General features: G+C 44.1%; 1 protein-coding gene across 1 annotated transcript in view; it reads right to left on the bottom strand.

Annotated features, from left to right (window-relative positions):
• PCYT1B (phosphate cytidylyltransferase 1B, choline) overlaps nt 1-12,435 on the bottom strand; it is a 109,519-nt gene extending 97,084 nt beyond the window's left edge. Inside the window, exon 1 of the mRNA XM_021705676.1 lies at nt 12,319-12,435. Coding sequence (XP_021561351.1) covers nt 12,319-12,435 — 117 coding nt within the window. The remainder of the gene's footprint in view (nt 1-12,318) is intronic.
• Between the last annotated feature and the right edge of the window lie 924 nt (nt 12,436-13,359).

The following is a 13,359-nucleotide window of genomic DNA, read 5'->3' as shown; positions in this document are numbered from 1 at the left end:
CAATCCGTTAGAGAGCAACACTGGTGCTTAGATTTATTTTTCAAGTTAAAAAACAAGAAGCAGGGGTACCTGGGTGGCTCGGTCATTAAGTGTCAGCCTTCAGCTTAAGTCATAATCCCAGGGTCCTGGGATCAAGCCCCATTGGGCTCCCTGCTCCACCAGGAGCCTGCTTCTCCCTCTCCTACTCCCCCTGCTTGTGTTCCCGCTCTCGCTGTGTCTCTGTCAAATATATAAATAAAAGCTTTAAAAAAAAAAAAAAAAACAAGAAGCATTACTGATACCTAATTCTAAGATGCAGATTTCTACTGGTGCCCTATCTCTGTCAACATAAAGTCTATGAGGTGTCCTCAAGGAAGAACATAAGTTGTACGATTGAGAAGGGTGGCCTGGGTCCCCTGGCATTTTCATTTGCTTTCAGCTTATTGTAATATAGTGTGGTTTGCCTGGGCCTGGATAAGGGCATTTGTAGATTATATTACCCAGTTTTAACTAAACCAATGCTCGCAAGATCACCAAGTGACTTAAAGCATTTCCCACAATGAAATAGGAACGCAAAAAATAATACAAGCATAGATGAACGACAAGAACATGGCAGAGCTGACCCTTCTAGTCCTTGCAGGAGTCTTGCATCAGCCACATTATCAGGTGTGAACAATGAAGACCTAATCAGATCCAGAGGAAGACATCTAAATAGACCATTAACACAAAGGAGACTATTTCAAATATCCATTCCCATTAACATTAAACTTCACCTGGAGCGTCTACTGTACCTTGAGATATCAAGTAATGATCATATGAAGCTACTGTAGTTACCATGATACTGAAAAGCAAAGCATCCCGAACACGAAGACCAACCTCTATGATTTTTTTCAGCAATGTTTCAAGACATGATACTCAACCAGTCCTTTACAAAATACTCTGGCATGCAATGATAAATGTGAGAAGCCTTTTCAAATTTCCCTAATTCAATAAAGAAAAGCCAAAAGTCTCCTACCACTGCAGAAACATCTGCTCTTCATGCCACAATAAAATGGGCTGCTCTAGTATGTGGGGAAAAAAGTGATGTCAAACTAAAATGAATTCTTTTGTCAGTCAAATATATTTAGAAGACATATAGAAAACATTGCTGCAGACTGGAAGAAACAAGCATTAGAACAAATTATGCAGTGTGGGAGGTTTGCTATACAGTTGGATGGAAGCACAGATATTTCTAACATGTCGCAGTTTGAGGTATTTGCTAGATTCTATTTCAATAATAAACCCCCCCCTTTTTTTTTCTGAGCCGCTAAAGGAAAGATGTTCCAAAGAAGATTTTCCAAAGATATTCCAAAGAAGATTGTGCAAAGTGGATGACTTCTTTAATAAAAACAATATTTTAGGGTCACCTGGTGGCTCAGTCAGTTAGGCGTCTGCCTTTGGCTCAGGTCATGATACCAGGGTCCTGGGATCGAGTCCCAAGTCAGGTTCCCTGCTCAGCGGAGAGCCTGTTTCTCCCTCTCCCTCTGTATCCCCACTCCCACCCCTGTGCCCGCTCATGCTCTCTCTTGTTCACTCTCTCTTGCTCTTTCAAATAAGAAACCTTTAAAAATATATATATATTTTACGGGAAAAAAAAAACCACGTAAGTATACCTACCAATGAGGAAACAGCATTGCTGTTAGACCCCAAATCCCACCAATTTGAGAAATACCTGTCTTCTTTTCAATACCCTTCCTCTATTGGATCTCTAAATTTTGTTCCTCGGGATTCCATCCTGGAAGACTGGGGGGTAATGTAGATTCATTTAACCAGATCTCATGCAGTGATAGGCAGACACAGGGAGGATTCCTTTAGCTTTAATTACAGCTCTTCTATTTTTCTTCCCTTAAAAAAACCTCATAGGGTGGTTTGGGGTCAGTCATTTCCTAGAATTTGCCCTACAGCAGCATTATCCAGAGGCACTCTTGCTAGCTAACCAGTTCCATCCACTTCCTTCTGAGTCCGGAAACAGACTGTGAGGCCTGGCCATTGTTATAAAACACATATAGATTGGACACCATGGCTTTTAAGTCACAAATAACCCGACTAGGGCTAGACTGGTCCTAGAAATAAGTTCCAGGGCTTACCTGTGCTCTCTTTGGGGCTGGGTACTGACCCCTGGAGCACAGTGAAGCTCTCTTAATGGCCAAGAGCTGTAATCGTAGGTAGGAACTGACACTGTTCCTTAGAATGTTATCTGTGAGGTCACCAGAATTGTTTGGAAATGGGCAATCGGTTGTAGAGTATGCCCTCTCTCCATTACCGTGGTCAGAATATCTTTCAACATTGTATTGTATTAAAGAACAATACACATACAGAAACATGCACATATCCTAAGGGTGTAACTCCGAACTTTCACGAAATGAGCATATGCAGCACCCGGATCAAGTAACCAACCAATGACAGCATCCGTCCTGTGCTCTCTCAGCTATCCTGACGTCTAAACTCACAGGCTGGTGTGCTTACTTTTAAAATGCTTCATGGATAATGGAATCATGCGCTGTATATTCTTTTGCGTCTGGCTTCTTTCATTCAATATTATGTTTGTGAGATTTATCCATATTTTTGCACGTGGCTGTAGATTCTTCTTTTCCATTGCTGTGTAGCATTTCATTGTGTGAAAATACAACAGTTTGTCCATTCTACTTCTGCTGGGGATTTGGGTCATTTCCAGTTGGAGTTATTATAAATAATGCTGCTAAGATCATCCTAATACTCATCTTTTGTGGCCATATGTACAAATTTACTAGGAGAAGACTTGCAGGGTCAAAAATATTTACTTTGAAGTTCTAAATTTACTACCAAGAGCCAGGCCATCTTAATTGTTTCTATTCCTGGTCCCGAAGGCGGACAATGTGACACAGGAGAGCTAAATACAGCATTTGTCAAAGTGCACGCAAAAACACCTTGCTTCCGACTCACCTGGAAACGTGAGCAGGTGATTCTCTGCTCGCTGATGTTGGGGAACCGGGTGTAGTGGAAACAGGGGGCTTTAGAAGTCAGACAAAACTCATTTGAAATCCCAGCTTTATCAGTTAGTACTTGATCTTTGGGGAATCACTTAATTCTTGGTTTCCTTATTTATCACGCAGAGAATAGTAATTCTTACTTCACAGGTCTGCACCCCGGTTAGACGAGGGAACATGGAAAAGGCACCAGCACCAGTACCTAACACAGTGTACACCATTTCCCCCATTTACCCACAGAGGACAATGAGTGAGACCCCTAGTCTTAAGTCCAGCATAGAATAATTCCCTTTTAACTAAAATAATGCGGACGTACGAGAGAATTCAGTATCACGTGACTGTGCCTACAGTCAGTATCAGGCAGACTAGAGATAAGCACAGAAGCCTGCCTGTACCAGGAACAGGCTTTCCACATCATTCACAATACTTCTATTAACCCATTATTGTTGTTGTTCTTCTTCTTAAAAGTCAGCTTAAAGAGACATCAGCACAGTTACATGGATGTCAGGTTCAACGTGCATGAATTACTCAGTGGAAAACAAAAACACCAAGTCAGAGACTTGGGTGGGAGGGCGGAGAGGATATGAAAATGAATCCGGCTCACTGGGCTGGCCCCGTGTGGCCCGGCACATTATTACACAGGTGCACACTAACTGGGCTTGTGGCTTTATTTTCTAATTACTGTGTTTTCAAGTGTGCCTTCCAGATTGTTGAGTGTTCAACTGTCTCTTTATCCCCAAGCAGGGTCAGCTTCCCCAGCCTCCCATACAACCTGTCTCATGCTGGGATAAAGAGGAAGGTAGAAATGTTAAAACAATAATGCTATGGTCTGAGACTAACAACGGGTAATCAGATCCTAGCAAGGCAGAGGCTGTTCCCTGGGAGATTATTGCAAGAAAATAGGCCTCGCTTGCAATGACTTGGTTTGCTCCTACCTTCCTTGCTTTCTCCTTTTCCTCTCGCCCCCAGCCATCAGATGGAATAAATCTTTTTTCTACATTTTCTTTTCACCAAGAGGCACCTAGAAGTTTTCACCAAGGTGCCATGAGAGAAAGACTCAAAAGTTTCAAGCCTATGGCCCGAGCCACCGTTGGACTTTAACCAGAAGCATAAGTGTAGATGGCTAGAGAAGGCCCCCAGAGCTCAATGCCACACTGCCGTGCCTCAAAGAAAACCCAGTATTTCAAACTTCAGTATTACGAAATCAATTAGGTTATTGTTCTCATTAAGAAGAGATTCAACCTAGGTTTCTTTGAACAATGACTAGAATGTTCAGCATGTGATTCAGAACACTTTCTGAAGAAGCATCTGAAGAATAAAGTGGGAGACAACGGGTTTGTACAACACTAATGTAAAGTTCCAGAGTATTTTGCAAACATTTGTTATTCATATGTAGCCGATGTGTCCTGCCATAAGATCATTCAACCTGTTTTTACCCCAAATGGATAAAACCAAAAGGAGGGGAGGGTTGGGGTGGCCCTGATTTGTGAGAAGAGCATGAGATCAAACAGAACGCACTGGGATGGAGCATGTTCCATGGCTAGGGAAGCTAGAATCACCATCTTGGAGCTGGGAAAGATCATCTCTTCAGCCCATCGTAGGTGACAGAATGGAGGTCCAGAGAGGAGAAGCAATTGGCTTAAGCCCACACAGTAAGTCAACGGCAAAACTCAAGTCGGAATGAGACTGTGGGGTCCAGCAAGCAAAGACCAGGATGCAGCATACTTGTCTTGCCAGGCCCCAGCCCTTCCACTGTGGGCCAGCCCAGCTCCCCCTGGAGCTCCCAATCTAGATCTGCCTTGATCTCGGGGGTTGGTGTGGAGCCCCAGAAGCCATAAGGGAACGGATCCATTCCCTCTCACTGGAACCACATCTCATCAGGAACCACTCAGCCTTCCCACCCTTCCCTAGCCCCACCCCTAGCCTGGAGGCCTCTGGATAACCCTGGGGTTGGACCCAACTTCTCAGGCTATCCCATACTTACACTTCTGCACCCGCCAGAACCTAGCACTAACTTCACCTCCACCTTCACAGAGAAGACTGAAGCTATCAGGTAAGACAGGCTTTCAACCAACATTCAATACCCTCTCCCTTTAAAACTCCTTACCCAAAACATCCTTGCCAGCTTCCTCACTATCACGGTGAAAGAAGTCTCTTTTCCTACCTGAAGCCAATTCTTCCACTTGCTCACTAGAACCCAACGTCTCCAGCCCAATGCTCACTCCCTTCCTCATTTTCCCCTTATCACTTTCACTTTCTCCCGCTGGCTCTATGCCGTTTATATTCAAGTACAAGTTACTACCATCTTACAAGAATGAGCCAACCAAAAGCCTTGGCACACTGGATGAACGGAAGGAAGAATGGAAGCAAAGGAGGATATACAGAAGGAAAAAAGGAAGAGAAAAAAAGCTAGCCTCTCTCAACCCTAAATCCTGATTTATCCACCTTTGGATCCTACACATTGTATCTGCTTACCCTCTCAGGCAAGCTTCTACCTCCCCACCTTCTAAAGCCTCTTCAACTCATTGCCATCTGGCTTCTGCTCCCATCACATCACTGAAACATCCACCATTGACCTCTTCTTTCTAAATAATGAGGGTAATTTTCCTCATTATCTCATTTAATCTCTCTGCTGCATTTGGTTCTATTGGATGTTCCCACCACAGAACTTATCCTGCTGTTGGCCCCCTGATTTCCCAGATATTAGACAACTACCTGTCTTCTTTTCATGATCCTTCCTCTACTGGCTCTTTAAATGGTGTTCCTCAGGGTTCCATTCTGAAAAGATTCTGGGATCAAGTAAATTAATTTAACCAGATTTCATATAAAGACAGGCAGATATGAGGAGCCTCCTAATAGCTTTAATCACAGCTCTACTATTCTTCCCCCTTCTAAAAACCTGATAGTATGGCTCAGAGTCAGTTATCTTCTAGAATTACCCTGTAGTAGGATTATCCTGAGGCACTCTTGCTAGCTAACCATTTCCATTATCATTTTCTTAGTCCAAAAACTGTCTGACTCAATTTCACTCCCATCAGTTTCACTACTTCAATTTCACTTCCATCTCCTCCATGCTGACCTCAGCCAGATCTCCAACTCCAGCTCAGAACTCTCTCCTGAGTTCCAAAGCCAAACATTGACTAGACACTTGTAAGTCAAAGTCTCCATGGCATCCCCAACAGAACTCTTACAAACTACTGTCCCGATACTACACCTGAGTGATGGTTCCCACTTGAGGGAGCCAGAAAATGGAGTCTTCCTTGATACTGGCTAACCCTCAGACTCAGTTATCAAATCCCTGGGGTGTTGACCTTAGTGTCTCCCATATTCATCCCGTTCTCTCCTTCTCCACCGCCCCATCCATAACTTCAAATTTAATATAATTCTCCTTTGGTGAGCCTCCTAACCAAAACACAATAGGGCAAAAGGAAATATTAAGAGTGCAAAATATGGGGGTGCCTGGGTGGCTCAGCTCAGGTCATGATCCCAGAGTCCCAGGATCAAGCCCCGCATCAGGCTCCCTGCTTGGCGGGAAGCCTGCTTCTCCCTCTCCCACTCCCCCTGCTTGTGTTTCCTCTCTCACTGTGTCTCTCTCTGTCAAATAAATAAACAATAAAATTTTTTTAAAAGTGCAAAATATGAAGTAAAGTGGTTTCTTCGCTAAAGTAAATATATGTGTGTGTGTGTGAGTGCTAGACGACACGAAATGTATTTATCATTGTGGCTTCTCTGAGCTCATCCTTCACAGGCTTGTGCAGGTGTCTGAGCTCCCTCTAAAGCCACCTACGGCTACTAAGCACTTCAAACTGGCTAGTCTGAAGTTAGATGTGTTGCAAGTACAACATACACTCCTGATTTCAGACTTAGTATAAAGAAAAGAACATAAAATACCTCATTATTTTGATACTGATGAATGTTGAAATGATAATATTTTGGATATATCAGGCTAAAGAAAATGTATTATTAAAGTTAATTTCACCTTTTTAAACTTTTTAAACCATGGCTACTAGAAAATTTTAGATTATATTGTATTTCTACTAGACAACGCTGGTCTACACCTACAAAAGGGACTTAAGATCCCCTCAAAAGTAGACTGATCCCTTCCATGTCCCAAAATGTTTTTGGATCAGCAAGTTGTATCTTCAAATGCAGGGATTTGTCTCAACTTGGGGATCAAGTGAATGGAATCTTTCCTGCTTCTGCTCAATGGATAAAGTGTTGCTAAAAAGCTGTGTAAAAGAGACGCCTGGGTGGCTCAGTCGGTTGGGCGTCTGCCTTCAGCTTGGGTCATGATCCCAGGGTCCTGGGATCGAGCCCCGCATCAGGCTCCCCGCTCAGCGGGGAGTATGCTTCCCTCTCTGCCTGCTGCTCCCCCTGCTTGTGCTCTCTTGCTCTCTCTGACAGGTGAAGGAATGAAATCTTAAAAAAAAAAAAAAAAAAAAAAAAAAAAAAACCGTGTAAAGTCCAACATATTAAAGTCAAATTTACAAAAAAGAAAAAAAAAAACCAACCACCTCTCTTACCAGGGATTTCAGCATCCTGGCATGCTTCCACATTCCAAACTACTGTCTTCTGTGAAGTGGGAATGATCTTCCAGGGCAGGGACAGTGGATTACTTCTTTTATTCCTCACCCCACACCACCTGGGCCATTGCTATACGTGCAAGTTGCTAACCAGCTGGGTGACTGGATCCTGTTGAGAGGGGACTGACTTTTCGCTCAGGTACCTTCTAAAGCCCAACATCACTGAGCACTTTAAATCCTCCTCACTGCCTGGATGAAGACACATATGCCCTTCTCATTGCTATACGCACCAACACCAAAATGAAACAAAGAACCTACCCATCTTTTTACCGATTTAGATTTAGCTCCTCCATAAGGACTTTAGCATTAGGCAAACTGGGGGAGGGACTGGAGGGATGGTGAAAGAACTTAAAGGAATAGAAGGAACCGATTCACTGATTCCATGCTCAGTACGCCTGACTAGTATCGATCTGCAAGAAATGGAAGTTGCATTTGGAGCGAGACCAACAGGAAGAGGTCTAATAATAACCTTGGGCACAATTCCAGTTGACCACAGTAAATGCCCAAGGAAACTCATGGTTGTTTATTTCACCTACACAGCACATTAAGTATCTCCCTTTTAAAATACATGCTGCTCTGAGTGGTTAAATAGATGGTGATACTAGTAAAGGAAGCCACTGATGTCTCTGGAGATCCAGTCATCTTTCTGAGCATTAGCGGGTGAGCATCCTACTTCCCGACTGACATAATGCACCTTCGGCAAGACAGCAGTCTCTTGGCACAGCTCCACTTTGAAGTAAAGCCTGGAATGAACTCCTGCTAATGTGGCATATCGAACCAGCTCTTTTTTTATTTCCAAGACCTTCTCAGTTGATCGGTGGTACATCCATCTTCATGGAAGTGACCACTGCAAGCTAGAATTACAACTTCCTTCTCACAGCACAAGGCACTCCTAGAAGAACTTGACCAAGGTTGTTAACCGAATCCTCAAGCAGACAACTTCCGGGGTGGCTGGGCCATGTTAGAAAGGGTTTATGGGGTATCTGTTGGGCCCAGAGGATTTGTCCAGGCACAATCAGAGTTGGGGAAATATGAGGACACCGTCCTTGCCCACAAAGCATCCTCATCCCTCAGGAATTGGGTCTCCAAGGAGGGCTATTACATCATACCACCCATGGCCACTCGGTTTCTCTTCCTGACAAACAAGCTTAGGAGTCACCTTGCATCATGTTTAAGCAAGTAAAGAGCAAAGAAGGGATAACAAGTCAAGGATCAAGAATAAATATTTTAACAATGGAAAGATAAGTTCTCAGAAACATCCCAAATCTGAACACCATGGTAAAGTAGTAAGGGTATTAGATTACATCCTAAGATATAAGCTCTATTAGAAAACCTAGGTAATTTCCTGTTATTTCTTTTCTAATTTCCTTTTTTAAAAGATTTTATTTATTTAGAGAGAGCACAAGCAGGGAGAGAGGGACAAGCAGACTCCCCAGTGAGCAGGGAGCCCGATGCGAGGCTCGATCCCAGGATCCTGAGATCATGACCTGAGCCGAGGGCAGACGCTTAACTGAGCCACCCAGGAGCCCTCTTTTCTAATTTCTTTATCAGTGTTATTTAATTCTATTTACTCCTCTTTCTGACATTTTTTTCCAATGAAAAATAAGGCAGGTGGAAAAACTCCAAGTACTCCTTTCAGAAAAATCTCTCCTTGAACAGGATTACATCGCACCCTCAATATCCTTATCAATTTGCTAGTTACAAAGATCTAAAATATAGATTGCTTCCAAGCCCTGCTTATTTATGCGTGCCCGCTTCCCGCTTCAATTCCTTAAAGGGCTATGCCAGGCCCTATTAGAGACCAGAGATACACTGATGACTGGACAGGTTTCTACTCCACATCCCCCAGCAAACTTTGACTCACAGGGAGGTCAGCACACTCCTTTCTGCCCCTCCTGCACCTGCTAACACACCTCTGAGCACGTGGTGCCCATATCAACTCGTAAGCAAAGTACCTGTTTATGTGTCAGTCTCTTCCAGAACCCATAGATCACAAAATGTTTGAGGACTCAGGGAGTAGTAGGTACTCAATCAATGCGGGCTGAGTTAAACAGGATCACAACAGACAACCTTGGCTGAAAATATATAGGCAAATGCACATAGACACAGAGCCTCTGTACACGGCTTTTCAACACAGTTCATTACAAAGAGGGCATTTGACACAACTGCTGAGACTTAAATAAAATTTGTACTTAGACAACGACAATCAGCAACATAAGTTCACATTCCAGTACTTGCAGTAAAGCTTTATGACCCTTTATATACCCAGAAATTTCCTTTCGCTATCCCCAGGTGAAGTCCCAGTTTGGGGAGCCAGTGCGTGCCTCAGCTAATACAATGAGAACCATTTTGCTAACCGCTACTCTTCTATTTCAGACAATGTTTTGTTATTGAGTCCTGTTTCCTCTAAACTGTATGAATTTCAGTTTGATAACAAGTGGGAGAAGGAGCCTGTCCTCTGAAGGGATATCTGTTAAGTCTTTCATGAACTTTAAGAAACTTTGGAATTCATCAGCCACACCTGCAATAACCCACATGTGATTTTGAGCAATACGGGTGGGTGCTGGGAGAAACAAAGAATTTATCCAATTTGAAATGTGAAGGTATTAGCAAAGCTAAAGATCAACAGAAACTACTAAACACCATAAAAAGAAATGCTATTCAACATTTTCACTTGCCACTCTCTCCATCAACAAACTTTAGTTAGTTAGCATGTGCCTTAGCTATTCAAGTAAAATCATCAGCAAAGGAAAGTCGGGCTCTGAAGTGTACATCTCAATTTAGAATATACCCCTACAGTGATCAAAGCTGGCTGAGAAAAGGTGATTCTAAAAATTGAGTAGGGGTTTATAAATTGGCTGCAGCCCCTACTTAGAGCAAAATTTCAGACGACCATGATAATGATGGACAACATGGAAAGTTTTCATCAAAGGTAGATCAAAATCATAGCTTTCACAGTTCGACTCCTACTTTAAGTTAGAGCTGCATGAAAGATGGGAAGGGAATGTACCCCACTCCAGAGTGTGTTGTAAGGGCAAGATCTTCCACTTGGCGAGTGTAGACCTCTGGGTTCAAATCGCAGCTCTAGCCCTTGGAAGCAAGGTGACTTTGGGGGAAATCGCTTACATGCTCTGAACCTCAGTTTTCTCATTTCTAAAAGAGCAGGGACGGTGGGGTTTAACACTGCCAGCTTTTCAGGGTTCATTAGAGTCTCCTCCAGGATGAGATGTCACAAGTCAGAGTGCAAAGTACTTCAACGTTCTTCCTTCTCTTGATTTCCTCTGCCCACCCTCTCGGGCAGAAGCAACCAAGGGGCAGAATAGTTAAAAGGCAAAAAGGGAAGGAAAAGAAGTGGGCAGGAGAAACAGACGACGCACAAACTGGACCTGGGTGCTGCCTCTCTCCCCTGCCCTTTACCTGTTAGGAAGGTGTGTGATGCAAATTTCAACAGCGGGTTTAACTTTAAATATATATATATGCCATTCAGTAAGTGGCTCAAATGCTGGGGAGAAGTTCATATTAAACCGCCCTAAGAAAATACATTTTATAAAATAGAAACACAGTGAAGAAAAGCCCACAGCACTCTAATATAAATTCGTTTTCATGTTTTGGGAAGTTGTTCTAAGGCTGCCTTTGAACCTTTGTAACCGTTATGAAGAAATAACAGTTGCGTGATGGGCCTGTCTTGGAATCTATGAGCCCTCATTCAGGGAGTTGAAAGAAAATGCTACATCACTACTTTAAAACAAACAAACAAACAAACCTCTTTCCAAGGTCCAACTCCATGGCTAATCAAAATAAGGCCCCTCTTAGCTGGGGGAAATTGCTGCAAACAGGATAGCTCTCCTAGTGTGCCGCTTGGACTTGAGGGTTCAAAGAGAGGTCTCTCCAAGTTTCCCAAGACTTCAGGGAAGGAAAGACTTCTCAGCAACAGAGAACCCACCCCCCATTTGGTGTTTTTGATTCCTTGAGGATATACACCGAGGTGGTTGAGAACCATCTTCCACACCTGCCTAAATAATCATGCCCAGTGGCAGAGAATCGGATCAAATTTGGGATACCAGTTACTGAGATGGAAGGAAGCTGAGTGCCCCGTTTCCACACTTTCGTTATTAAAGGCATACAACCCCTTTTAAGTAGTAAACGTAGCTTCCCCGGGGTTCCCACTACCTGAAGACAAACCCTCCCAGCACAGTCCGGAGATGCTTCATTTAAAAGGTACCTTATTTCTAAATACATCACGAAGGGACTCTTTTACTTATTCATTTTGAAATTTTCAAACAAACGGGTAAGTTTTGCTTCCATATCGTTTTCATTTTTCCAAAATTGGCACGAGGCACCCAAATGAGTTGGGCACCAAATCATTTCTCAGATAGAATTTAGAACTTAACAACGGACTCGCCTCAAGCTTTGCGAAGGGGATACCATTTTAAAACGCACTGTAGGATTTTTATCTTCAGACGAGAATACACCTAAAAGGAAAAAGGCCATCCCCTCCTCCCCAGGCAGAAAAACAGCATAGCCCAAGCAGCCCGTTTCCTACCCAGCCAATACAATAATGCTTTGTAAGCTGAGAGCAGCGCCCCGGTATAGAAGCTAAGTATAAACAGCTGAGAAGGATTAGGCAGTAGCTCCATTCTCATTTACATGAAAATCCTCCAAGCATCGTTTTCCTCGCTGGCTGCAGGCGCATAAGGAACTCTTTTGTGTCATAGCCAAGCATAACATTTGCATCCTTTGTCTTTACTTACCAGTCGAGGCTGTGGGCATGTGTGCTCTATTTCCTCCATGGTTTCTGAGGGAGGCTCATTGGAAAGGGATTTTGGGATACCTGTTTCTGACTCAGCATCAGTGGTAAGTACTGGCATGGCCAGTGAATGCTCCCTCCAGCTCTACACCCTCTATGAGTCTCCTCCCAGGCAGAGAATGTTTTCTTTGTCACGTATTTTTCTCTTCTTCACCCATCCCCCTTCTTCGCCCCTTCTGTCTGTCTTCGCTGGGGGAAGTGAAGAGGTTACCCCCGACCCCCCACCCGTTTCCTTCTCTGAAAAGCCAAAAGGCAAGGCCTCAGTTTATCACTATAACAACCAGACAGCACTGGAGCGGCGGGTGCGGGATACAGTACCTCATTTGCATGGAGCGCGCTGGTTGGCTACTGTCATCATAGTACCACTCCGCCGGGGAGCGGCCGAGCCCCATTGGCTGGCGAGCCGTGCCCACGGGGCCCGAACTTGCTGCTTTTGTTTCTTCTGCTTAATTCAGTTGCAAAGGTCCCTGTCCACGCGGGGCAAGGAACCCGCGCTGCACTACCCAGATAAGATAAAACCGCTTCCTGAGAAGCCCAGGACTCCTCGACGAAGAACATAACAGACCTGCACTCAAGAAGGACCACGTCCCTGGCATGTTTCCCTGGAAGGAGTGTTTGATGGGCTATAGTCAGAATTTTGCTAAATAGGAGTCACCCTGAAGACAAAGCAACATTTGGGCCAGCTGGCCTCGGAGGGCCTCTCAGGGTATTTATTGCGGGCACCTGAGCGTTCATCCCCTTGACTGCAAAAAGAGCACTGACAGGCCCCCCGAGGCCTGGTGCAACCTCAGAGCCTACCCCTGGGGCTGCCCTGGAAGGTATTTTGAAGGAAGTAGATTGTCTGACAACCTGCCTCCCACCTCTGACTGCCCTCCCAGTTGCTTCCTCCCTCGGCCACTTCTCCCTCTCCCCGGCTATTCTGCTTTTCCTCAATGAACTCTTGTTACCCTTGTCTGCCTTTCAATGCACTCTTCCATTAATTGGT

The sequence above is a fragment of the Neomonachus schauinslandi genome, chromosome X, assembly GCF_002201575.2.
Source record: "Neomonachus schauinslandi chromosome X, ASM220157v2, whole genome shotgun sequence".
NCBI lineage: Eukaryota > Metazoa > Chordata > Mammalia > Carnivora > Phocidae > Neomonachus > Neomonachus schauinslandi.
The sequence above is the reverse complement of the archived record's forward strand: the minus strand, read 5'-3'. Positions and strand labels throughout refer to the sequence as shown.